Source organism: Mustela nigripes, chromosome 3 (genome assembly GCF_022355385.1).
Source record: "Mustela nigripes isolate SB6536 chromosome 3, MUSNIG.SB6536, whole genome shotgun sequence".
NCBI lineage: Eukaryota > Metazoa > Chordata > Mammalia > Carnivora > Mustelidae > Mustela > Mustela nigripes.
The window spans coordinates 187,120,244-187,148,001 of record NC_081559.1 but is presented as its reverse complement, the minus strand read 5'-3'; the positions used below and the strand labels follow the sequence as shown (position 1 = coordinate 187,148,001).

The following is a 27,758-nucleotide window of genomic DNA, read 5'->3' as shown; positions in this document are numbered from 1 at the left end:
TTTTATGCATCTGGCCCCAAGTCACCAAGGTCATAAAGCCAACAAGGAACACCAGGTAGAAACAGGAATCCAAAACTTCCGGGTCTATTCTCTCCCTACCGTGTGCCCCTGCCTCTCTTTATGAGAGGGGTCTTTCTGCCTCACCTGTGTCACTTCTGTGTCAGGCTCCTATTTCTCTGAACCAAGTCTGTCTACTCCTGGGGTCTGCTACCTGCTTCCACCCGTTTTTCTTTTTGTGACTCAGGGGCCCTCAATTTTTTTAAAGGTTGGATAATGCCCGTAGATGCCTGGTACACAGCAGCAGCCTGGTGGGAGCGTGTGTAATGAGTTATCTCCAGAGGGATGGAGGAAGTTACGTAACTAAGCACTTGGGAAATTTCATGTTGGACACATGTGGGAGTGCTGTACCATCACTTCCTCCTCCCCCAAGGCAGGTGGACGGTCTAAACGTTGGAGAGAGAGAGAGCAGTCAGGTGCCTGCCACCTCACCTGGTTCACTGGCAACCCTGAGGTGTGGGCTTCTCTTCAGGGGCTCTGTTTATAGGAGAGGAAGCCGCCTCTGCACACGGGGACAGAGATTAATGAGGTCTCCTCTTACTTCTGGGTCAGATAAAGAGAGACACCAAGACTGCGTGGTGTAGAAGGAAACACCCAAGCACTGGAATCAAATATTCTTTTTCTTTTCATTCTTTTTACATTTATTTCTTTATTTAGCAAGAGACTAAGAGAGGGAGTGGGGAGCATGGTACAGGGAGAGTGGGGGAGAGAATTTCAAGCAGGCTCTACATTCAGCAGGGAGCCTGACGTAGGGCTCCATCTCATGACCCTGAGATCATGACCTGAGGTGAAATCAAGAGTCAGCTGCTTAACCAGCTGAGCCACCCAGGTGCCCCTGGAACCAAATGGTCTTAAATTTGAGTCTCAGCAATGTCACTGGAAGGATGGGTGACATTGAGAAACTCAAGCCCCTAGAGCTGCCCCATCTTTACCAACAAAATGAAAAGGATAAAAGTTCTCTAGGAGGCATTGAAGAATGGCTGCATGAGGTCAAGTGTGTATAATGCAGGGGTCAAGTCATAGCTTGGCATCAGAATGTCCTGAGTTCAGAGCCAGTCTCCGCTTGTGAGCCCTTGGGCAGTTGACTTTGCCTTAGTGTGACTCCCATTTCTTCACCTGTGAAATGAGAATAACAAAATACCCACCTTGTTGAGTCATGTGACTGGATGAGCTTCAGCAGAGGAAGTACTGAGAACAGGGCCTGGTCCAGGGCAAGAGCTGGGCCAGTGTTAACTCTCACCCTGTGCTGAGAGCCTGGCATGAAGCTTCTGAACAACATGTGTTGGTTCCCTGGGTACCCTTCTCATAGAGCCAGTTCTCTAATAGTCTGGTAAAAATCAAGAAAGAGATTACACTTCCAAATCCATTGCCAGTTCTTGAGCAAATGTGAAGATTTTCCCTTTCAAAGCTTCTGTGTGCCTTCTGTGCACTTTGCCTTGCTGTCCACGCCTGCTCTAACCACTGGGCTGAAATGCTCTTCCCTTAACACGTTCCTCTGTCTTTCGTTCTTCTGCCTTCACCTCTGAGCTGAGAGCAAATCATCTTTGTATGCCAAGCACCGTGCACATAGTAGGTGCACAGTACACTAGATCTTTTGTAAACTGGAAGGGCCTACTTTCCTCCCCCAGAGATTAAATAATAGACAATGCCTGCCTGCATGAGATTTGTTTTGGCAAGAGTCAGAGCTGTCCTCGAATTTAGAGTCTCCGTATGGACATGCCTTCAATGCAGTGACCAGCCATTGCCTGGCTGACACGCAAAGTGCATTCTTAACTTGTAACTGGAAAATCCTGGCTGAAATCGACTGCAGGACTCCAGGTTTCCCTACCTGTGTTTCCGAGCTGAATTCAACCAAACGAAAGGTTCTCAATAGAAAATACATTGAAAATGATCTCCTGCTTCAACCAAGCATGCACTTTTAAGGGAGATAACAAGCATCTCATTTGGATAAGAAAATACTGTCCTGAAACTTGGCAAATTAAAATTCAATGCTCTTGAATCTGGAAGGAAAAAAGCAAATGCACAGCCTTGATCTGCTCTTATCCCCTGCTGCCTTAAGTTGCAGTAGTATCTTATAAATCTATAATTTAGACATTTCAGGATTTTTTTGCATGCATCATGTAATTTGGCCCATATAATAGATCCATATAATAATCTGTGCCTCTTGAACTAGACATCATGGAGACTGTTATCCTTAATTTTTTTAGAAGGAGAACCAAAACACAAGAAGTGGAATGACTTTCCCAAGTTCACACAGCAAAATGGGCAAGACCGGCATTCTCTTCAGCAACCCGCTGCCTCCAATCATTTTTTGATCTTATGGAAAATCTCAAACATATATAAAAGTTTATGAAGTGCATAGTAGTCTCACAACTTCAACAATCATTAACTCTTGTGTCTTTTCTCACCTACCTCCCTATTCATTTTTCTCATCACTCCTTCCCAATTATTTTGAAGCAAATTCCAGATGTTCTGTCATTTCATCTGCAAATGCTTCAGTATGCATCCAATCAAGATAGAGAATTTTAACCTAATCACAATGCTATTAGACACTTTTAAAAAGAAAATGGTGTCTCTTTGACATTGTCAAGCCTCTAGGCACTGTTTCAATTTCTTAATTGGCTCATAATTATATTTTTAAGTTTGTTTATGTGATTTGGGTCACAAATACATAAATAAAATCCGTGTATTGCCATTGGTTGATATCTCTTAAGTCTGTTAATTTATAAGATTACTCTCCATCTTTTCTCTCTGGCAACATTTTGTGAAAGTCATCCGACTTCTATAATGCTTCCCAGTTTAGACTTTGTTGATTGCATCTCTCCGAGCTTTTAACAGATTCCTCTGCCCATTGTTTTTCCTGTATTGGTAGTTATGTTTAGAAACTTGGTGAGAAAAAAAAAATACGTTGTTGGCTGGTTTTGTGAGTTACTTTTAACAGCCATGTAATATCTGCTTATCTTTTTTTTTCTATTAGCAGCTAGCTATTGATAAGAATAGCCTCTATTCATTAATTTTATAGGTGGTAATAGCTTGATTCTATCCATAGTCCGTAAGTCATTAGCCAGAATACAGTTTGGAGAATACAATTCAACAGCTGTACCTCCAGGTACAGCTCATAAGGCAAAGGCAGGATAAATGCTTAATTATTTCCCTGTAACTGCATTCCCTGTAAGTTTCCCAGTCAGTCTGTCCCTAAGCACCATCCAGAGATGATCAATGCAGTCGTGTGTCTTAAGTGTCATTGTGAACTGATGCATGCTACCAGAGTCCCTGTGTTTCAATCCATTGCAATCACTATCCTTATTAAAGCTTGATTTGTCACATCTTTGACACATGGGAGCTTGTTCATACAACCCCCATCATCTCTGGGGATGTTCTTACTTTGTGATGTGAAAAAAAAAAAATGGTCCAGGATCGTATGTTTCCTGCCCTAAACTTCAGCCATTTCTGCAAAGAGTGTGAGGTCATTTTAGTAAGAATTGATGTTTTGAAACCACAATCTAGATGCTGGGAGTGTCTGCTACTACTAGATTTTCATTATTTCTAGGCTTTTTTTTTTTTTATCAGTGGGCCAAGGTAGGAAATATGTACATACCATGAGTTCACAGTGACACTTATTGACTTTTGGCTTAGATCCATCATTAGATATGCGTGTCCTTTTTCCCTTCCCAGAAATACCAGGTCTCAGTGACACCAATCCAATTACCTATTTGCTTCATCTTATAATTCACTTCCAGGAGTCTAAGAGTAATGATAGACACTACCACCAACAATACAATTGCTGTAAATGGTTTTGAGATTCTTTCTGAGTTCTTTTTATCCTCAGAATATTTCCTTCTACAAATGGGTCATCAAATTATTATGTTAAAGACATTTGGAATATTTCCCCTTGGTGTGGTTATATGTATAGATTCATCTGTTTGTCTTCTGTCTGTTTTCTTACCGAGTTTTTTTTTTTTTAACATCTGTTTAGCTTTGTACTTAAGAAAAATGTTTCCACAATTCAACAGCCAAGTTTATAAAACAAGATTTAATTTTAAAACTTTAAATTCTATCCCTATTTCTCCACTCTACTCCCTCCCTTCCTCCTCTCTTCGGTAATGAGTTTTTATGTTTGACCTTTTATTCTTCTATTTTTCAATAAGTAAAGAAAATATATACATGTGGACAGAGAGAGAAGTCAATGCCCCCTTTTCTATTTTTTAATTATTTATTTAAATTCAATTTCATTGACATAGAGTGTGTGATTAGTTTCGGGGGTAGAATTTAGAGACACATCAGTTGTATATAACACCCAGTGCTTGTTACATCATTCTTCATGCCCATCCCCCAGTTACCTCATCCCCTGACCCACCTCCCCACCAGCAACCCTCAGTTTATTTCCTATAGTCTAGCATCTCTTAAAGTTTGCCTCTCTATATATTTTCATCTTATTTTATTTTTCCTTCCCCTCCCATACTTCCATCTGACTTGTTTCTCAGAATCCACCTATGAATGAAATCATACGGTATTTTTCTTTCTCTGACTGACTTCTGTTACTTAGCATAATCCCCTCCAGTTCCATCCATGACATAGACAATCCTTTTGTAGATCAAAGGTGGAATATTCTACATGCTTTTCTCTACCTTGGGGACTAGTTCATCAAAGTATAGAGAAATCATTTTCCTTTCTTTTTTTCTTCCTTGTAGTCATATACAATAGTTTCTTCAGCCAACAAAATGAACACCTGGGTTGTTTCCAGCTTTTGCTATTACAAATTCTGCTGAAGGGGTAATCTTGTGCCTCTGTCTTTCCATATTTTTACCACCCCCTGAGACTTTCATGTAAGACAAAGGAAAGAAACTAGCTGAATGTTTTAAACCCTTGAATTCAAGGCATCGCATCATATGTTTGGCCGCACAACATATTGTCCATTTCAATAGTTAAAAAGACTTGGAAATAGGGACACCTGAGTGGTTCAGTCAGTTAAAAATCTGCCTTAGGTTGAGGTCATGATCCCAGAGTCCTGAGATTAAGCCCCGCATCAGGCTCCTTGCTCAGCGGGGAGCCTGCTTCTCTCTCTGCCCTCCGCCCACCTGCTTGTGCTCTCTCTCTCTCTCTGTCTCTGACAAATAAATGAATAAAATCTTTTTTTTAATATTTTATTTATTTATTTCACAGATAGATCACAAGTCAGACAGAGATCACAAGTAGGCAGAGAGGCAGGCAGAGAGAGAGGAGGAAGCAGGCTCCCTGCTGAGCAGAGAGCCCGATGAGGGGCTCGATCCTAGGACCCTGGGATTATAATCTGAGCTGAAGGCAGAGGCTCTAACCCACTGAGCCACCCAGGAACCCCAAAATAAAAAAATAAAAAAAAAAAAAAAAAAAAAAAAAAAAGAGTTGGAAATAATGGTATCCCCAAACTGTGGTAAATATGCTTTAAGAGATTCTTTAAAAGGAAGCTGTCTGCTCTCCAGTGCAGGGAAACTAAGACGTGGGGAAGCTAACAATGTATGTTGAGGACCTACTGTGGGCCACGTGCCCTCTCTATAACCCCCTAAATAATTCTCCTTCCAGTCCCACATTCTCATGGGTGTTCATCCCAGTTGTAGAGATAAAGAATCTGTGATAAAGTCACGAGTCCAGTTTACAACGTTTGAATGTGGGACCAGGACCCTAAGCCACATCTGTCTCTCAACTTAGAATCCATGATGCTCTCATTCACTTCTTTTTCTTGCCTCGTGATGAAGAGCTCAGACTCAGGAGTTCGTTCCAGCCCTGACTTCCCCACTCACGAGTGTGCGATTTTGGTCAAGTCACTCAACCCTGCTCGCTTTGATTCTCTCATCTATAAGATAAGGGTTGATAATGATACCTCCCCATCAGGGCTGTTGTGTGATGAAGGGAATGAATGGATGTTTATTGTTTCGAATAGACAATAAATGTTGCTGGTATGTAGCAACCACCATCTATGTGTTGGCCGGCCTCATTATCAGAATTTACTTGTGGAGTCCACACATACTGATGGAGCACCTCCCATGTGCCTGCCATGGTGCTCCATGGTAAGGAGATCATTGAGCAGATGAAGGGACTCCCGAACTCACAGCACCTATAATCTAGTAGATGACAGAGTCATCCCCAGAGAGTCACACAATCACAAAATCATAGGTGTCTTAATGGTAGGAAGGGAAGGTCCACAGCCCTGTGGAGTCGAATCACCCTCCAATCTCTTGGCATTGGGCAAATGCCCAATGCATGTTCAGCTGAGGCTCTGTTTTGTTTGTGAAGGGTTCCACAGAAGCATTCTCCTCCTCTCACCCTGTGTGCCTGAGCCTGTACCCCGGGAGCTCACCCATTCCTTCTCTTTCTCTCCCACACACAACAGCTAGAGTACACAGCCCGCCTTGACTTCCTTTGGCGAGTACAGGCCAAAGAGGAGATCAATGAGATGAAGGAGCTAAGGGAACACAATGAGAACATGCTCCGGAACATTCTACCCAGCCACGTGGCCCGCCACTTCCTGGAGAAAGACAGAGACAATGAGGTGAGCCCAGGCTTGTCCAGCTGGGAGGAACAGTGGTGGTGGGAGGGGTGCAGTTGGACACACTGGTCCCGAGCTCTGGGAGAATCCCCCTGCCCTTGCATGAGCCCTGGAGAATGGAGACCATGCTACCCAAGAGTGCCAGGCCACCCAGACTGCCTAGCACCATGAAGTCTATGCAGGACTTCTCCAGCCTCGGGTACCTCATCTGTAAGATGGACTTCATGCGAGCTCCATCATGAGAATGGATTGAAATTTGAGTTTTACATGCATTTATTCATGCCTTTATGTGTTTCCATGGAGTCAGCTCTCCAGTGTCTTCTCACTCTGTGGGTAAGATGTTACCATTGACGTTATCTGCTGATCGGCTGAAGACATTTGGGTTTGTGAACCTTGCCTGAGGGTAGAACTAGGAGAAGTCCCCTCCCACCAGGGTCCATTTCCCACCCAAGCCACCACAGCAAGATCAGTGGAAGAGAAGTAAAGGCAATGAATAAGCTGCTGCTTGAATGATCTTGATGCACTAGGACCCTGGAGGTTTCCTGGATGCACATCCAAGCACTGCCCACCCTCCTCGACAGATGGAGGTTCTCTGGAATCAGCTTCAGGCCTGCTTTTCTCAAGGCTCCCTAAGATCAGGGCTTTGTTGCAAAAACTTCTTGACGAATCAAAGAAATCAAAGAGACTATTGTTGTGCACTCACCATGACCACCAAAAGGAGCAGGTGAAACCCTGGAGGCCCAGAGGAAAAGCCAGAAGAGAAATGAAAAGAAAGCTGCTTTTCAACTAAAACACCCAAACAATGCGATATCTGGGACCAGGGGGAAGAGCAGGAGTATACTGGCTTTATCCTGAAAGGAAGGAAACCACCCAGAAATGCTGAGGTCACCAGCTGTGATCTAGGCTGATCCTCCACTGAGCAAAATAAATGACAGGTTCAGCCTTAATCATAGAAGACATGTTCAATCCAATGTCTTATCATGCTTACTTGGGGTTTTATTTTTTTATTAACACATAATGTGTGGTTTCAGGGGCACAGATCTGAGATTCATATTTCAGGTTTTAAATACTTAAATAGTTCACAGTTGACCAGGCTTAACCACAAAGTTTTGACATAGCCTAGAGAATGCTCACCCTGTAAATAACCATTACAAAACACCTGCTGCATGCCCGGTCCTGAGATAGGCCATTGAAGTAAATATCTTTCGTTCTAGCTACAGTTTTAAGAGGAGAGTTCATCACCCCATATTATTGACGAGGACTCAGAGCCCCAAAGAGGGCCGTGACATGCCTCCCTGTATGTAAGCAATGTTGTGAGTCAAATCCAGCCACGAGGATTCCTTGCCTCTGTGCTGCACTGCCCCAACCATGCCTCTGGGGTTTGGCAAGATCAGTGTGTACGTGTGTGTGTGTGTGAGAGAGAGAGACAGACAGACAGACAGAGTAACATGAGAAGGGGTGACACAGGCAGAGGCAGGAATGCTATAACCTGCAGGAACTCCCAACATCCTGGTTTGTTCTTGTGAGAGGCCTCCTTAGCTCCACTTCTTGCTACAAATCAGAGCCACAATATGAACCGCTGCAAGGCTCAGGTCTGGACATTGTGAGTTTGCAGCCACAGCACTGCTCACAAGTAAGCATGATTATCCCCATTTGTAGAAGAAAGTGGGGCTCTGAGAAGTGAGAACACAGAGATGGTGAGTACTGAGCTTGAATCACACCCACGTTTGTGCAACTGAAGAGCTAAGTCTTGCGTTTTGTCCCATGTTGCTGTTAGGGCATGAGTGGGAGAGAAGGGGCAGCAGTGACAAACACTGACTCAAACCATCTGAACACAGGGTCGTGGACAGAGCCTTGCCCCCTGGGACACACTGTCCAGTTGGTTCTGGCTATGTCCCCCCACAAAGGTTCTGGCAGCTTCTGCTAGTCTGATGGACTTTTGGTTTAGATTAGTGCTCACCAACCCAGGGCAGGGACTTTCTCACGGATGAGGCCCCTGGACTGGGTCATCAGTGTTGAGTAGGTTATTGCTGAGTCCCAGGAAGCCCACTTGCCCTTTGTAGCTTTTCGAAGACCTGCAGAATGAACACTAATGAGGGCAGGTGTCCTGGGTGCAGCAAAGTGCATACAGCACACATTCCCTCTCTGTCACTCACCAGCTGTGTGACCTAGGGTAACTCACCCAACCTCTCTGAATCCAGAGAGGTGTGAGACTCTTGTGAATTTAGTGTGAGAACTCAATTGAAAAAGAACACATTAAGGGCCCAGCACAGCCTGGTGCAGTGGGTTCAGTATAGACAGGCTGTGTGGTTTTCTCAAAAGCCTGATGCCCTTCATTCAATCCCATCTCCTCTTCCTACTACTGGAACTGAGCAAGGGATGAATCCCTCTGGACCTCACTTTCCTCACCTACAAAGTAACAGTCTTTTGCAACTTGGTCCAATTGCTACAATGTTTCCATGAGCAATTATGCATAAAGCATCTAAATGGTGCTTGGCCCATTTTAGGAGCACACTGAATTGTTGCTATTGTTTTTGATAAAGGTGAGCCACGATTATCTTTTTGTTCCTTTGCAATCCCAATCCCCCACTCACTGTCTCATACACTCAGTCACTCATTCACTCAGCATGTATTTATTGAGGGAAACCATGTACTGGGTGTTGTTCTAGATCCTAGGGATCAAACATTGAACAAAGAAGAAGAAAACTCCTTGCCAATATGGAGCATGCATTTTCGTGGACAGATAGACATGAATGTGAATAAATATACAGGATAGTGCCCAGTAGTGATTAGTCCTTGGTGGACAGAAGAAGCTGAGTAAGAAAACAGAGTAGGTGAAGGAGGTGGGGTTGACACTGGAGGGTCTCTTCAAGGCAGTGATGTTCTCACAGAAACCTGAGGCTACTAATAAAGTCAACCAGCCTCAGACATTGTTCTTCCCTTGCAGCGAGGTGGCTTAACTCAGTATAAGAAACCAAGGACCTGGAACCAGACAGGCCTGGGTGCCCTGAGCCAAGTACCGACTGAGTTTTCATCCTGATATCTGGGCAGAACAGGGACTGTGCATATGCTCAACATCCTCTATGAAGCCCAGACCAGAGGACGATAGAACAATAATAGCTTTTCTATATTCATCAATCCCTCCCCAGTTTACAGTGCTCTTATGTTCTTTGAGCCCAAAATAGCAAGAAACAGATGGCATACCCAAAGTGGTTGACTGGGGAGTGTTGAACAATGGGGTTGTCTTTAAAGGTGTAGGCAGGTGGCTGGCACTCTTCCATGCCCCCTCCAACCCCTCACCTCCTTTGTGTGCACACAAATTCCATCTTTCTTATTAACTAGCTGTGTGACCTAGGGCAGCTTACCCAGCCTCTCTGAGTTCCTCATCTGATTCACAGCAAATAATACAGACCTTGCTGAGTCGATGTGGGAATTAAATCAGGGGAGAAAACATGAAGTGCTCAATGCAGCCCAGAGCAAGGTGGGTTCAGTATAGATATGCCATCTGATTCACTTGAAAGGCCACTGTCCTAGATTTTGTTCCTTATAGCCACTTTCTTCACCAGTTAGCATCAGACAAAGAGGACTGAGACTCCTCCCACCCCACTCCAATAGGATGCAACAGAGTCAAGATCTGAACTCAGGTCCTAGGTCTTGAAGTTTATGCTCCAGGAACCCCAACACCGCAGGTCAAATCAACCATCCATTCAGAAGGACTTACCAGATCCAGTTTCCAGTCCCAGTGATATTTATTCATAGGCATTACCCTGAGTATAAGTATTGTTATTGGGGTGGTGGTTGCAGCCCTGGTGTCTGCTTATTGACATTAATAGCAGCAGTGGCAGCATGGCTCTGGAGTCAGACGGCCTGGGCAGGGGATGAATTCCACCTCCGTCTCTTAACCGGGGGCCTTGGGTAAATTACCTACGGCTATGTGCCTCAGTTTCCCTTCAAGTACACACCAGGATCTTAACTATATCTAAGTCCTGGGCTTGTGAGCACTCAACACGGTGATGTGTGTGCAGCCTTCTGTGTAAGGCTTGTCACACAGGAAGCTCCCCATAGATGTAGCTGACATTATTAGCATTGTTTGTGTTATATAAGCAATTGGAACATTCTGATTGTCGGCAGAAGCTGAGAAAGAAAAACCAAGAGGAGGCTGGGAGAAGCTAGGATTTGTGAGAAGACACAGGCAGATAAATGATTGATGAGAAACCCCTGGAGACCCGCCTTTATATCCCAGTGGCATTTATAGATCACCAGGCAGAAGTGGGAGGCAAGCTGGCCCACTGGGTCATTACAGACTGGATTTCAGAAGGCGCTGGTAGGGTTTTCTATTTTCTCTCTGTTTTAAACAGAAAATAGAAATAATGAGTGTTATGGGCCGAACTGTGTCTCCCCCGATTCATATGTCGAAGTCCTAACCCCCAGTACCTCTGAATGCAACTGTATTTAGAGATGGGATTTTTAAAGAGGTAATTACATTCCAATGAGGCCATTAGGGCACGGCCCTAATCCACTCTGACTGTGTCTTTGTAAAAGGAGATTAGGACACACAAGCAGAGGGGAGATCATGTGAGGACATGGGAAGAAGATGGCATCTCCAGGTTAAGGAGAGAGCCCACAGGAAAAAACAGCTCTGCTGACCCTTGATCTTGGACTTTGTAGCATCTAGAACAGTGGGAGAATCAATTTCTGGGTTTAAGCCACCCAGTCTGTGGCACTTTGTGATGGTAGCCTGAACAAATTAACACAATATGTAACAAATGGATTTTTTGTGCTCCAAATCACAGCCAGTTGGAGGAGTCAGATACAACAGAGAATAAGTCTCCTTCTGGGGTATCACTCCTTCTGGGGTATCACTCCACTGCTCAAGGCCAAGGTGAATGGACACCCCTTAGAAAGCCAGGTGCCATGGCTCAGCTCCTTAGCCACAATCTGCTCTCCTCACACCCTGCCCAGCCCAACTCAGTGCAGCAAGTCACCACCGGCCTGTGCTCTTTTGGACAAGGACTCATGAAAGTATTCACTCAGATTCATCCACACTTGAAGCCCAAGACTGATTGATCTTGAATCAGGGACACCATCTTTCTCAGACCAAGGGCATGAAAGCCAGAGAAGAAGAGCCCAAGTGTGCAGAGTGAGGAGGGTCCTTGAGGTCTTCCAACCCCAGCTCTTCCACTGCTAATGGTATGATCTAGAACAAAACAACAGTTTAACTCCTCAATCTCTCTCCCTATCTCTCTCTCATTTTCCTTATCTGTAAAGTGGCAATAAGAATCAGTGCCTATTTCACAGGATCATTGCAAGGATTAAATCATTGAATTCATATGAAAGCACTTGGTTAACTTTATTGTTTCCTGCAAAGACCAGGGAGGCATTAATTTCAACAGGTTAGAGCATTTACCTTGTACCAGATGCAAGAGACAGTACGCCTGATAGTGCAGGCCTCCAGAAAATATGAACTGGGTGATTAGAGGGCACTATGGGGTCTTTGCCTCACAGAATTCACACTAAATGAAGAGGCAGACAGTAGGAATCAAAGCATTGAAGTGTGAGGGGTGTGTGTGTGTGTGTGTGTGTGCGCGCGCGCGCGCACACACGTGCGCAATTCCAAAAGCAGACCTTGAGACAAGGATTTGAGTGAAAGTATTTCACTTGGAGGTGGTTCCAGGAAGCCCCGGCAGGCAGGATAATGAGAAGCAAGAGAAGGGCTAAATGCGGCACTATCAGACAAGGTTCCTCTGTGGGCGACTGCAGCTCAATCCCACTGGGAATTCAGGGACAAGTCAAAAGCATACCTCACAGCTGCCTGGCCCAACGAGTGAAGGAGCGGAGGACCACAAGACGATTGCCATCAGTCAGTGGTTGAGAGCAGCTCCCCAGGGACATTAACTTCCTGGAGCGGTGAGCCCGCGGCTCGCGGGGGCAGAGTGCCCTCTAGTGGTCCGAGAAAAGCTCCATGCAAAGCTACGCAAGAGCCCACAGCTGGACTTGGGGGATAGAAACCATCAGTCAGGAAACCTGCAGAATCTACTACGGTGAGTACCTGGGAGTACAATGCTTCGCTGTTTCTGGAATTTGAGGTGCGATGCAGGGAATCACAGGCAATGAGGCTGAAGAGAAAGGTGGTGGCTAGGGCATGGTGTTTGAGCTTCATCCTGAGGGCGGTTGTGGGCCACTGGCAGGTTTTAAGAATGGGAGGAGGCATGGTCAATATTCTGTCTTTAAACGATTACTGTGGCCACCATGGGAAACATGCTTTGGGATGGGACAAGACAAGTCAAGGAACCCAGTGTGGGGAGGAAGATGGGTAGCCATTGGGCAGGAGGGGCAGAAAAAATATGAGACAAAAAGAAAGCCAGCAGAAGGTGGCAATCTACTAAATCTGGACATAATGGAGAAGAAGGTGTCAAGGCATCTCTGCGCGTCTCTAACCTTGATGACTCAGAGACACTGGTGCCACCCACCAAGAGCATGAGGGGGCAGGTTTAGGTGGAGAGGAGAAGCATTTGGGTGTGGCATTTATAGCTTGAGGACCAACCCAGCTTGGGGTCCAGTAGCTGGAAGCCCAAGAGTGGGAGCTGACTTGAAGACAGGCGTTCAGAGGCTGTCCCACCTGAATGTCAGAGAAAGGTTAAGAGTAAACGTGATGGCCCGAGTAAGAGTGTGAACTCTGGACCTGGCTGTGGGTCAAGGACAGCCATCATCAACATTTCCGATGGAAGATAAGCCCCAAAAAAGGCATCTCTGAAGGAGCCAGACATAAGGAACACATAGGCGGCATCACTGAAACAAGGAAAAAGTCCAAGACTCGTGGTCTTGGGAGGGATGACCCCACTGGCCTGCACAGAAGGCATGAAAGGATACCCATTCCACTTTGGCTGGCAGTTTAACCCACTCCAGAGTCATTTCATCTCAGCCTGACATGTGAGTGAACATTGCCAGGATAGGGAGAGGCAATGGAGGGAACTCGCTTGGGAAGTTTGCACAAAGAGAAGAAGAGATGGGTGGGTGGCTCCAGGTGTGTTCAGGTTCCAGGGCCCATCATAGTATTCCATATGGGGGACATTTGAAAAGGGGAGGGGTGCCAAGGAGAAAGAGGTGGAGGAAGAGAAGGAGTAAAGAAAAAGATCACTGCAGGAGGAAGTTGCTGAAGAAGTTAGAAGCAAGAGCTGCCAAGACATCCGGTAGAAACGTTGACCTTCAGCAGAAGGAGAATGCACTGTCTGCAACGGAAGCAGAAGGAATGAAAATAAATATGAACATAGGCACAAGTATGAGTATTGGAACAGAGCTGGGTCACTGCCAAGAGCCCTAGTTTTTGCCACAGAGGTAAGAGATGAGATCATTTCTTGAAAGGAATCGAGTGGGGAGTGAAGTTAGGGACAATGGTGAGGGTTTAGACTCATTGCTAGGAAAACAGAGAAGAAAACTGACCAAGGACAAAGGATCTGCAATCAGAACTCGTGGCCCAGCCATGGCTGGAGACCATGAATTGTCAATAGCCCCAGGACATGTGGCTACCGTGTTGACATGATGGTGTCAGAGCCTCATTCTCTGTCCTCTCCGTGGACACCTGTACGTGGGTGCAGGTGCACATGCTCATGGGGGAGCATCACCACAGACCCTCACCGCTGATGACCATTTCTGGCTCCCTCTGTGTGTCTCCCCATGCAGGAGCTGTATTCTCAATCCTATGATGCCGTCGGGGTGATGTTTGCCTCCATCCCGGGGTTTGCAGACTTTTACTCTCAGACTGAAATGAATAACCAAGGAGTGGAGTGCCTGCGCCTGCTGAATGAAATCATTGCTGACTTTGATGAGGTAAATCAAAGCCTCAGAAACCTACAGTCCCTAGTGGGCATCACTATTGTCCTAGCATCACGTTTGCTGTGGCAATAGCTTGTACTCAGAGAACCACAGGCTGCAGTATGAACACAAACATGTATTAGCTAATTTAAGTATCATGTGAGATAAACACCATTGTTTTTCCATTTGGGGAATCGAGATCAGTAGTCTCAGTGAGGCAGGGCGATCTAACCCAATGGAAAACCACCATCAAATGGCAAAACCAGCACTTGATTGGAGGCCACTGCTACACAGACACTGGCATCGCAGACTTGGGACTTATAGGGATATTTCTCCATCTCCTCTAAATGCCAGAGATAAAGCCATCAATTCACATTTGGTCAAAGACCTAAATACAAGTATGCACATGTTCCAGATAGTGCTTTCTCCTTTTAGGCTCCATGAGTGTAAAGAACACATGACATAGGCGGATATACTTATACTGCACTGTATTTACATGAACAGACTTGGCAGAGGGATCCTCTGCCACCCCCATCTTCTAGCTTCAAGTAGGGCACCATTGTCTATCCATTTGCCCAGGCCTGAGAAGGGAAGTGATTCATCGAGAAAATGCTAAGGAAGAGGCCATGCAAAGATGGGATTCGGCAGAGGTCTAGCCTCCTAGCCTGATCCCTGGGGAGCTCAGCAGCATAAGTGACACCACAGGGTTGTTTCATGCTGGGGCAAGGGGGCCACGTGTACACCTATGTTTGTCAGCCATTGCCTGTGGGCTTCCCCTTGGTGGAGGAAGTTGCCTCACTTCCCAGGCACTTCCAGCAAGAGGGTTTTCAATGACTCAAGGCAGTTCTCCAAAAAAGGGTGCAGCAGTGCATTGTCAGCAGCCAGGCCTCATGGCATTCTTGAGAATGACCCCATAATGGAGATGTGGATGGAGCACGAAGAACATTAGTGACTCATTCAATGTCCGCTCCCTTGAGCCCCATGTTCCATTTAGCTACTGAGTTCTGTGGGTTCCTTCTTGATGGCTCTTTGGTCTGTCCCTTCATCAGCATCAGTACTGCCCTCTTCTTGCTCTTGGCCATCTTACTTCTTTTTTTTTTTTTAAATTAAATTTATTTATTTTCAGCATAACAGTATTCATTATTTTTTTCACCACACCCAGTGCTCCATGCAATCCGTGCCCTCTCTAATACCCACCACCTGGTTCCCCCACCTCTTCAAACCCCTCAGATTGTTTTTCAGAGTCCATAGTCTCTCATGGTTCACCTCCCCTTCCAATCTCCCCCAACTCCCTTCTCCTCTCCATCTCCCCTTGTCTTCCATGCTATTTGTTATGCTCCACAAATAAGTGAAACCATATGAGAATTGACTCTCTCTGCTTGACTTATTTCACTCCACATAATCTCTTCCGGTCCCGTCCATGTTGCTACAAAAGTTGGGTATTCATCCTTTCTGATGGAGGCATCATACTCCATCGTGTATATGGACCACATCTTCCTTATCCATCTTACTTCTCCCCTGGACGACTGCAGCATTCTCTAGCTGCCCCTTCCTGCACCTTACCTAAGCCATCACCAAAAGCATGACTATCTCTTCACATCCCTTTGAAACCTCAAGCCCGTCAGTTTGTCATCTCCTCATAGGTCACCTGAGGCTTTGCACTTGCTAACCCTGTACCCTCTCTGGCCTTTCCTCCCACTGCATGCCACCTGGCCCCCTTCCCACCAACCAGCTGCTTACAAGCCATTATGCCCACCTGGCTATTCCACACGCTGCTCTTTCTGCTCCAAAATTATGCCATCCTTACCATACTCTGTCCTGTTTCCCTCAATATCACGGCCGGCAGAAAACCTAATACTGAACACTCCTTTCAAATACCTTCTCTAGTGCTGACACCTCTTCTAATCTCCTTTCTAGCCTTGTAAACGTTGTCACTCCTATTTCCATGAAAAACTTATACTCTGAAACTTTCCATCATGGAGCCTGAAACCCTTCAGTGCACAGATCTGCAGCCCCCACTAGTCCCTAAGTTCTGGGAAAGAAACCCACCTTATTAGTATAGGTGTTTACCATGTGTTGCCACAAATGCAAAGCAATTTCAATAGATAGCATTCAGTTTTTACTTCTCCCTCAACAAAACCCACAAGGTAGGAATTATTAGCTTTCGTTTTATAAAGAAGCAACACTGACACCAAGACAGCCCAGGCTTTTGCCACCACTAAATAGTGCTGCCAACATTTGAACCCAGGTCCACCATACTGTTTTGGTTTTTAACCATTAACTGGCATTCATGGTTCTAGTTCTGTAGTCAAAAAGGCAACAGTGATCATTTTAGTTGCTCTAGGGATGGAAGTGGGGATCAAGATAAATAAGACACGGTCACTCCTGGTTTCCATAGCCTCGCAGTCTAGTGAGGGACGAGACCACTGACTCACCTTCACTCGCAAAGTCAGCGGTTAAGTGTACTCATACAGAGGCCTTGCATTGTGGAGAGTGGAGGGTGATTCCATGATAATAGTTCCTTTATTCCATCTCTTTGTGACAGGCCATCCACTCATAAAGGTAGAAATCATACTCTAATGTAACCTGGTAAGTCCTCATGGACTAGCACTGTGCCTAGAACATAGAAGATGTTCATAACAGATGCTTACTAAGTATTTGCTAAAGGGATAAATCAATCAATCAATCAATTAATAGGGGACATAAACAAACTGGAAAGTAGCAAGGTGAAGATAAACTAATGTAATCCAAAACACATATTTAAATTTAAAAAATAATAATAAGATAGCTGTATTTTTTTTTAACTGTCTGATGGTTGAGCCATCGGGCAGTTTTATTTTAAACTCTATAGTCCCTTATCTCCCAAAAGTACTCAAGAGCATGTTTTCAAATTGTAATAAATAAATATGAACTAAATTTCCTTCTCCGTGCCCCAATTTGTAGACACCTGGTGTCTTAGAAAAATAAGACAGTGCCCCTAGTAGCAGAGGTGGATTTTTACAGAGGGAAGTTGGATTGGCTAGGGGAGGGGAAGATTGGTCCTGGAGCTGGGTTTTAGACCAGGAGGAGGGGAGAGGGAGGAACTGGAGGGCAGTGAGAGAAGAGAAGAGGGCAGAGATGAGAGGGAGAATCGAAAAGAAGATGTAAGGGAGGGTGTGGAGAAAGGGGAACCCTCTTCCACTGCTAGTGGGAAATGCAAACCGGCACAGCAATTCTGGAAGACAATATGGAGTTTCCACCAAACGCTAAAAACAGATCTGCCCTACGACACAGCAATTACACTAGTCAGTATTTATCCAAAAGATACAAGCAGAGTGATTCAAAGGGGCACCTGCAACCCAATGTTTATAGTAACAATGTCCACAATAGCCAAACTATGGAAAGAATCCAAATGTCCATTGACTGATGAATATACATACATATATATGTATATAGATATATACATATATATATACACACACACACATATATACATATACATATATACACACACACATACACAGTGGGATATTACTTAGCCATCAAAAAGGATGGACTCTTGCCATTTGCAAGGATATAGATGAAGCTTAGCATAATACTAAGGGAAGTATGTCAGAGAACAACAAATACCTTGTGACCATTCATATGTGGAATTTAAAAAACAAAACAGACGAACATAGAGGAAGGGAAGGAAAAATAAAATAAGACCAAATCAGAGAGGGGGACAAATCATAGAGACTCTTCACTCTAGGAAACAAGCAGGGTTCCTGGAGGGGAGGTGGGTGGGAGCATTGGTAACTGGGTGAGGAGAATGAAGGAGGCGTGTGATATAATGAGCACTGGGTGTTATAAGCAACTAATGAATCACAGTATATGTTAATGCAGTATATGTTAACTAATTATAATACAGTATATGTTAACTAATTAAATTTTATATTTAAAAAATTTTTAAAAGGAAAGAAGGAGGAAATGGGAAGAATTAAAAGGGAGGGGGCAGAGGAAGAGGGAAGAGTATGCAGTCAGCAGGAAAGTTCCCTGGCCTGCCAACCCTAAGCACTCAGCTTTCCCCACATGAGTCCTCAGGACACCCAGACATGCCTTATTCCTTTGTGTCAAGAGAGACCTCCACGTTCTGCCCTGGCTAAGCTGCAGCCAGATGCCCTGGTGCTGACTTTAGTAATGACGCTGCTCTTCTTGCTGATAAAAGTACCACGGGAATCTGAGAGCATGAGACACTCTTTCTTGGCTCAGAGGAAAGCAGAACATTTCATGGACTGCATGCTCCAGGACTGGGTTTGAAATAACCCCATGCTGGGCCTCCTTGTCCCATGGCCCCTGCTTGTTGAAGGCCAAAGTGTGCTCCCACATCTCAGTGCTCCATGCGGATGAGTGAATTAATAAAGGGGTTGATTAGAAACCATGTTATGTCCCCAGATGCTTTTAGCTATATGGCAGATACTTTTGCTGCAGGGACATTCGTTGAAATAATGAAGCCTCTTGCTGCCTTCTGATTGACTTCTGAGGAGGAGGCAGCTTTGTTTGAGCCTGAAATTGGCCCGTGGCCAAGTCATTCCAAGAGAAGAGGAAAGAAGAGCTCCCTTCCCTCTAGGAAGCTGGGGAAAGGCAATTATAAGGAGGCAGAGGGAGGGAGAGGGACAACCGAAGATATGCCAAGATCCCCCAAGATAATATTTTAACAGCCACAGGGCTGCTAAGAGACCAAACCTGCTTGGTTGTGTGCAAGGGCAAATGTCAGACATGATCCCAGGCTAAGGACATGCAGGCTGCTCCAGCCACTTCCCTTCCTGGGTGTGGTTGGTGGAACCTTCACCAGGGCAAAACAGTGGCTTCACGTTAGCTCAAGAAACAAAAATAATAAACAAAGCATGCTTCATCTGTGAATCAGGCTATAAACACACACACACACACACACACACACACACACACGCATATACAGGCACACACCCCAAACCAAATCACAAAAGCACCTGCAGTGTTTTCCTTGTTTCCCAGAAGAATTTCTCTCCAGCTGGAATTTTTCACATTTTCTTAGTTCCAGATTAATTTTGAGAGGATGCCTGTAGCAAGTCGTGTGTAGAAAACCCATCTCATCTTCTTTGTCTGACCCACCTGTGGCATGAGCCCCTGAGCATATTATAGGCTTAAAGGGAGACAGAGAGTTGGAAAACCAAAAGTTGTATCTAAATCCCTACCAACATAGGGGAATCAGAGGTTAGAGCTTAGCCCTGGGAGCCAGGGAGGTTTGAGTTTTGAACCTACATCCTCCACCCAGGGCTGGCTTCATGGATGTGTGACCTGTTTGGGGCCCATAGTGAGAAACAGTCAGAATCTGGATATCTTTGAAGGTGAGCTAAGGATTTCCCGAAGGGTTGGGTGTGGGTTATTGTTGAGTCTGTAATCAAAGGAACAAGACTGATACAAAGTGAAGGTCAAGCAAAGCTTTATTTTGCGCCAAGCATGGAGAATCAAACTGACTGGTTGGGGCCATCTCTTACAAAGAGGTGACCCCTCCCAGCCTCACACACTAACTTTTATAGAGGTGGTTGAGCCGGGTTATACACAGGTGGCCAATGAGATTGCAATACACAGAGAAAACTGCACAGTCATGCTAGGTCAGAAACACACAGAGAAAACTGCATAGTCATGCTAGGTCACACATGGGTGGCCAATTGAATTTCAATTTACCTTAGTAGATATATGCGTGCCCCACTGATTGGATGTCTCCACCTGGCCTGACCCACCCTTGTATCTGGGCTTCGCAAGATACCCTTGTATCTGCCCTTCCTCTGGGAGGGGCAGGGTCAATCTAAGCTCACTGTATAAACACAAAATGGCTCCCTCGCTAAGTAGGCCCTTACAGTTAAGATGTTTTTATCCAGAACAGTTGGAAAAGTGGAGACACCGTGACTCAAGATGGTGGGTGGATAGAGAACCAAAGGTATTTTTTTGGGAATGGCAGGCTAGTGATGCCTCTGAGGCCAGTGACAGGGATGTCACTGAGCAACTTTGTGTAAAAAGAGTCTGATGGTCAAGGGAAAACACATACATTTAGGAATCTTCAGCAAAGAGATCACAAGGTAGTAAGTTATTTTTTTAAGGTTGTTTTTTTTTTTTTAATTTATGTAATAGAGGGAGAGGGAGAGAGAGAATCTTAATCAGACTCCCCACTGAACATGAGCAAGCAGGACACAGGTCTCGATCCCATGACTCTTAGATCGTGACCTGAGCAGAAATCAAGAGTTGATCACTTAACTGACTGAGCCACCCAGGCACCCCAGGTAAGTTAAAATGGAAAAGAGAAGAGGTATGAGGCCTGAGCCTTGGGGATACCAACACCATGAGTTAAGGAAAATAAGAAGGAACTAGCAAAGGGGACTGAGGAATTGCCAGTGACATGGAAGAAAAGCCATGCGTGGGCAGAAATCATGTGTTTGGGAAAGGTGTCACAGCCCATTGCCAGATCCTGCCAGTGAGCCAAACAGGGTGAGGCCAGTGGTCAGCCAGTTGGAAAAGTTGTCACAAGTCCAGACAAGAGTAATGTCACTGTCAAGGGGGAACTCGGGATGCCAGTCTAGAGTGGATTTAGAAAAGAACAGGGAAGAAGTTGGAGGCAGTGAGGAGAGACAACTCTTTGAGTATTTTTATAGCAAAAGAAATGTGGTGTCCACCAGGACTTTTCTTAAGATGGGAAAAATAACCACAGCCCTCTTCCTGCTTCTTTGAACCTACTGTGCATTTTCCCCAACCTCCAGCCATCATTTGTGTTGTCCCCTCTTTCCTGATGCTCCTTCCAATCCTTTTCAGGCTCCAGTCTCCCAGCATACAAAACCACGCACACACACTAAAAGACCCTTCCTTCCTCACTCTTAAAAGTGAAACTAGAGATCTTTTGCTCAGGGAGGCCTCCAGATGTTATCAAAATGCTCCATTCTCCCTGTTCCTACACCCTAGGTATATTTCCACCATGCACTTTCCTAGAATTGAGCTAGGGCACATTTTGTGCAATTATTATTTTAACATGTGGTCCGCGCCCCTGCCTGGGCTGTCAGCCCTCTGATGGATGGCTGGGACCTCCCATCTTGTTCATGAGATTTCGCAGAAGCTCAATGGATAGTTGCTGTATTAGTCATTACCATTGCTATAACAAATCGCCACCAATTTAGTGACTTGAAACAACAGAAATTTATTATGTTACAGTTTAGAGGTCATAAGTCCAAAATGGATCTCACAGGTTAAATCAAGGTGTCATCGGGGCTGTGTTTCTTCTGGAGCCTCAAGGGAGAATCCATATCATTACAGCTTCTAAAGGCCACCTGCGTTTCTTGCCTTGTGGCTCCTTCCTCCATCTGTAGAGCCGGCAGTCACACCTCTGACTTCTGCTTCTGCCCCCACATTGCTTTCTCTAACTTTCTTGCCTCCTCCTTCCGCTTGTAAGGATGCTTGTGATTACTTGGGGCACACCCAGCTAATCTAGGGAATCTTCCTATCTCAGAATCATTAAGTTCATCACATCTACAAAGTCCTTTCTGCCATGAAAGGTAACATATCCTCAGGTTCCAAGGATTAGGACATGGACATCTGTTGAGGGGAGTAGAATGGGAAACCACGGGAGGGTTTTGCATGGACCGGGGACATGATCTGACTTGCTATGGAATGGGATCACTCGGGCTGCTGGCATGGGAGTGTGGGGGTGAGGGAGGGAGCAGGTAGGTCATGGTGGTACAACAACCAGGTATAAGCCAACAATGGCTCAGACCAGTATGCTGACAACAAGTGTTAAGATTCCAAATACAGTTGAAGGTATAGCCAAAAAGATTTGTTGGTGGATCGGGGAACATTTGTGATTTCTTTTTTGAACCAATAAAATAACCATATATTTTGAAGATTCACTGAAACAGATCTACTCCTTAAAGAGTATCTGGGCACACCTATCATGACACCTGGCACTTCGCAGGTGCTCAGTAAACATATGTTGACTGCCTTAAGGCATGCTTCTCAGAGAGAAAATTAGCTGTCTCAAGGATGCTAAACCAGACACAGGTAGTCCTCATTGTGAGCCAGGGGCCTGTTTCAGGAAAGTACCCGCATCTTCTGGAAAAATAAACACCAGGACTAACATCATTGCCTGGATCTATTTTAGCTCCTCGGTGAAGACCGGTTCCAAGACATTGAAAAGATTAAGACCATTGGCAGCACCTACATGGCTGTGTCAGGCCTGTCCCCCGAAAAACAGGTAAAGAAGCTCCTTGCTCTCAGCCACACTGCATGGCAGATGCTTCACTATGGTCATGCCAGTGAAGGCAGTGAGGCCACCATCACCAGCCTGCATGCGGGCTGGTGGGGAGAGACTCTGATGAACGGGATATTCTAGTTGTGTGACGTACATTTGTTCCCACGGGCAGTGGGGTCTACTGGATGAAACAATGCTTCTTTATGACTGAGAAACCTCTAGGCTCCATTCTGAGCCTTGTTGTTGACTTGATGAACAAAATCAGGGCCACGAAATTACCCTGGGTATGGGTTAGTAATGGGTATTACCAAGCCACTGGTATTACCATTGGTAATGATGAGCCAGCCTGTTTTCTTATTCTTACGGTATGTAAGAATATTAGTAATATCTCCCACTCTGTTGAGGGCTGACTATGGGCCAGGCACCAGTGTCAAGTAGGAACACTAGTATCTACCTTCCAACCTTAGTAGATGAGACCTGAGACTGTACCATGCTCCCATGCAAAAGCCTACATGGATAGTAGTCTATGTTACTAGGAAGAAGGATTCCTCATTTCTTCTTCTCATCCTTCCTTCGCTTGCTTTCCAACTAAAAACCTAGAAGCATTCCATGAGCACTTACCTGGGAAGACACACACACTAGTCACTGGATGCACATGTGTGGAGCTTTATAGCAGGGTCCACGAAGTACAATCTGCATGCCAGATCTGACCCACCATTTGTTTTTGTCAATAAAACTTTATTGAAACACAGCATACCCATATATACATAGTTTATCTTTGGCTCCTTTGAAGCTAAAATGGCGGCATTGAGCAACCATGACAAAGCCTAAAATATTACTACCTGGCCCACCACAGAAATTATTTGATCTGCTCTGCTCTGCTTTGCTCTGCTCTGCTCTGCTCTGCTCTGCTCTGCTCTGGAGGAGCACAGAGTGCTTTCAAATACGCAATCTCATGCAATCCCTGGGAAGCAGTCAGGGCATGTGTGCAAATCCCCATTTTATAGATGAGGAGATTGAGGTTCAGAGAGGCCCTGAAGCTTACTCTCATCTTTCCTCAGGAGTTCTATGAGCAAAGGTCTATATGAAACATCCCTTAAACAGATGGTGTGAGTGCTTCAAAGGAAATATACAGATTTCCTAGCACTTACACACTCTCTCTCTCTCTCTCTCTCTCTCTCTCTCTCACACACACACATACACACACACACACACACACACACACACCTGTAAGTGTACTCAGGAATGCATGGCATGTTAACCCAACAGGTGTAGAGGTGGGGAAAGGAATATGATGAGCCATGCATATTACACTCGCTTCAGCAAATCTCCCGTCATCCTGCGTCTCGGGGATGCTGCCGACTCTAGTGTACAGAGGCTCACATACCTCATTATCTCCATCTCAGGGGCACACAGATGTGTTAGGACATAGGACAGGCCCCTGCTGCAGAAAGATTCATGTTTGCCACAGCGAATGAATTCTTCTCTCCCCTCTGCTCCAGCAATGTGAAGACAAGTGGGGACATTTGTGCGCCCTGGCTGACTTCTCCCTCGCCCTGACTGAGAGCATACAGGAGATCAACAAACATTCCTTCAACAATTTCGAACTCCGGATTGGTGAGTAGCCGCTGGAGGTGTGGTGAGTGGGATCCCATAAAGCTGGCTGGCCTGGCTCCATCAGAACCTCCCATGCCCTGGACTATGGGTAGCTTTCTCCTGCAAAATGCAACAGGCTCGGTGTGACCTTGCCAAGGACAAGGACAGCATCAGCTCAGGTCAGTCTGGCCTTCTTGTCACTCAGGGTGCCAGAAGCCAGGGAACAATGCTGGCCTGTGTGCAGAAATACACAGCAAACACTACAAGTTACCTTTCTTCCAAGTTACTTGTGCAGTACACTACCCACACAAGACCCTGCTGAGGGAGAGAGATGAGTCATCTGTCCTTTCATTATGACTTCATGTCATCTGATGCTGTTGGTCAGTGTGCTGCTCCCCAGTTCTTCTGGATAATGCCCTAAAACAAAAGCAGGATTTGACTCCTAAGTTTGTCAGATGCTGTATTGCTCAGGGACAGACAGAAAACCTTTCAGCTCTTCCCATGGTCACACAGCTCACACTTCCTTGAGCTTAGAGACATCCAGGAGTAATGCAACAGTGCAATGGAAATCATAGCAATGTGACTAAGGGCCCTTTATGATGTGTATAACTCATCAATGTCTTCAGCATCTCTGCTGATTCTAGGAGGCCTCCTCCAGCAGCACAGTGTAAACACCCCTGCTCTAGTCCACATCCTCATTTCATAGTGGGTCAATTCAGGCCCGGAGAAGGAGAGTAATAGCTTATGATCACACAGCCAAATGGCCACTCGGGAAGGGGCTCCAAGACATCCGGACAGATCAATGACATTCTGGCTGCCAGGTTCCAGGCGAACACAGCCTTTGCTGTAGTGTTCAGATTTTAGATGTCCTCTGGCCAGCATACCATCGACTGACTTAGCTTTCCCTGAGTAGCTTTCAAGAAACAAGGGTCAAGAAATGCCAATATCTGACTTGTCAGAGCAACCAAATGCCACGCACCTTTGTTCACCAAAATAAAAAGAAGTTCTGTTTTATGTTTTGGATCTATGGCTGGGATGCTCGGGGCTTGTTCCCACATGTTCCATCGACCCTACGTGTCCTTTCTGAAATCAGTGACTACACACTTGAACAAGGACTAAAAAAGCAGAACATCAACCTTGAACAAAGCAGGAGATGTCGCTGGGGTCAGGGCTGACTCTTGGTGTGAAATTCAGAGTTCTGGCATCGTTCAGGGGTTAGAAGATCATTTTCCTAGCTTCCCTGGGCATCTCCGTTTGTGTTTGGGGTCCACTGAGACTGGTTCTACAACATTGGGCAAGCCATTCGAACCCTCTGAATGTCCGTTTCCTCGTGTGAAAGCTGGGCACCCGTCCCCCCCCCCCCCCCACAGTAGTAACGTGGAATCAGACAGGGTAATGCCTGTAACATGGTCTGCAAATCATAGAGAGATCTCCGTCACTGTAGTTCCCATGTGGTCCAAAAGGTCTGCATCCCCAATTTCTTAGTCACTTCTATCTGATTTTGTGTAGGGCAGGGAGGGGTTTTCTCTTCCCTCTGCCTGCAATGATCTAACCCAGATATCTGCATGGCTTCTCCTGTCACTGTCTTCAGATTTCCACTCAGAAAGGCCTTTCCTCACTATCCTTTCCCAGAATGTCCCCTCCCATCTTTCTCCCTCTAACCCAACTGGTTTTTCTTTACAGCCTTTATGATTCATTGATAAATTACTTTTTTGTTTGTTTGTTTCTGTCTCTCCCCAGTAGAAGGTAAGCTCCATGAGGGCTGGGGCTATGTCTCTTTTCCTTTCCATCATATCCCCCATGCCTGAAATAGTGTTGGTCCTGAGCAGGTGTCTAGTCAGTTTGGTAGAATACATGAGAAATTCTAAGTCTACTAGCAGGAGACAGACATGCCCACCAACATGATTAGTGAAATGCTATCATTCCTAGAAGAAGCCCATGTTGCATAAAAGAGGAGTCATTGAAACTGTCTTCAAAGACATTTGCCAAATTAACCATGGGATTGGGCAGACATGACAGTCCAAGCCAGGAGATGAGCAGGGACAAAGGCACGGAGGTGCGTTGAAGGCTGGCAGGTGAGGGCAACTCCAGCACTTTGGGGTGGGTACAAGGCAAGGTGAAGGGTGAGAAGGTAAAAGTGAAGGGGAGAGTGGTAGTGAAGGAGCCAGATTCAAGATGCCCTTGACTGTGATTCCAAGGTGCATGGGCATCATCCTACAGGCCAAAGGAGCCATGGCAGGTGTTGAAGTGGGCTGGAGCTTGGTCAGATGCCCTTCAGCAGTGGTATGGAGGACGGTCTGCAGGAAGACAAGACAGGGGATGGGGAAGCCAGTTGGGAGGCTTTTGCCATGAACCAAGGGAACCAAGGGAACCAAAGGAATGAACCAAGGGAATGAACCAAGGGAATAAAAGCAGACAGAGAAGGAAAATGCCTACCCAAGCTCTCAGAGCTCTGTAGTAGCAGAGGCTGAAGGACACCCAACATCCTGACTCATGGTCCAGTGCTCTGTCTGTCCCAGCAGCTGAAATAAGTCATTGTCCACGTGAGAATAATAACAGCTTCTTCTTGAGTCCTCCTTGGTTGTCAGGCACCATGCTAAGGCCTTACTTCCATAATCTCAATTCATCCTCTCCATTGGGGATGGGAAAAGTGAGGTCCACATAGGCTAAAGAATGGACACTGGCCATATATGTAATGAGTGACTGATGCAGGATCTGGGCCCTACAATGTATCCGCAGAGACAACCTGCTCACTGGTCACTGTCCCAGGCAGGGGTGCAGCCATCTCAGAGATATCCCTCTTCTCTCATCTCTCATTCCTTTGGTCACCTGCAGGCATCAGCCATGGCTCCGTGGTAGCTGGCGTTATTGGCGCTAAGAAACCACAGTATGACATTTGGGGCAAAACCGTGAACCTGGCAAGTCGAATGGACAGCACAGGTGTCAGTGGCAGGATCCAAGTCCCCGAGGAGACCTATCTCATCCTGAAGGACCAGGGCTTTGCCTTTGACTACCGAGGGGAGATCTATGTGAAGGGCATCAGTGAACAGGAAGGAAAAATCAAAACGTACTTTCTGCTGGGAAGAGTCCAACCCAATCCATTCATCTTGCCCCCGAGAAGACTGCCCGGGCAGTACTCCTTGGCCGCAGTCGTCCTGGGCCTTGTCCAGTCTCTCAACAGGCAAAGGCAGAAGCAGCTGCTCAACGAGAACAACAACACGGGGATTATCAAGGGTCATTACAACCGGCGGACTTTGTTGACACCCAGCGGGCCAGAGCCTGGAGCCCAAGCCGAAGGCACCGACAAGTCTGATTTGCCATAAAAGCATTTTCTTTGTGTTTCTTTTTTTGTATTTCTTTTATATATAAAATAAATATACTAATAAAAAGGTTTAATTTTTTTTAAAACAAGGATGGTTTCATTAGTCTTTGGCTACACTAAACTGAAGATAGGAGTTGAGTTTCTCTTCCATCACAGAACTTTACTGACCACCTCTTATGTACAAGGTTCCTTGGGAACACAGATAAATAAGGCTCAGT

The 27,758-nt window shown here is 45.6% G+C and overlaps 1 protein-coding gene across 3 annotated transcripts in view; it reads left to right on the top strand.

The window, feature by feature from the left end:
• ADCY8 (adenylate cyclase 8) overlaps positions 1-27,541 on the top strand; it is a 223,412-nt gene extending 195,871 nt beyond the window's left edge. For all 3 annotated transcript variants that reach the window (XM_059395176.1, XM_059395175.1, XM_059395174.1), the window contains 5 exons: positions 6,425-6,583; positions 14,261-14,407; positions 22,533-22,625; positions 24,125-24,239; positions 27,054-27,541. In XM_059395176.1, coding sequence (XP_059251159.1) covers positions 6,425-6,583; positions 14,261-14,407; positions 22,533-22,625; positions 24,125-24,239; positions 27,054-27,541 — 1,002 coding nt within the window. The remainder of the gene's footprint in view (positions 1-6,424; positions 6,584-14,260; positions 14,408-22,532; positions 22,626-24,124; positions 24,240-27,053) is intronic.
• Positions 27,542-27,758: the final 217 nt, after the last annotated feature.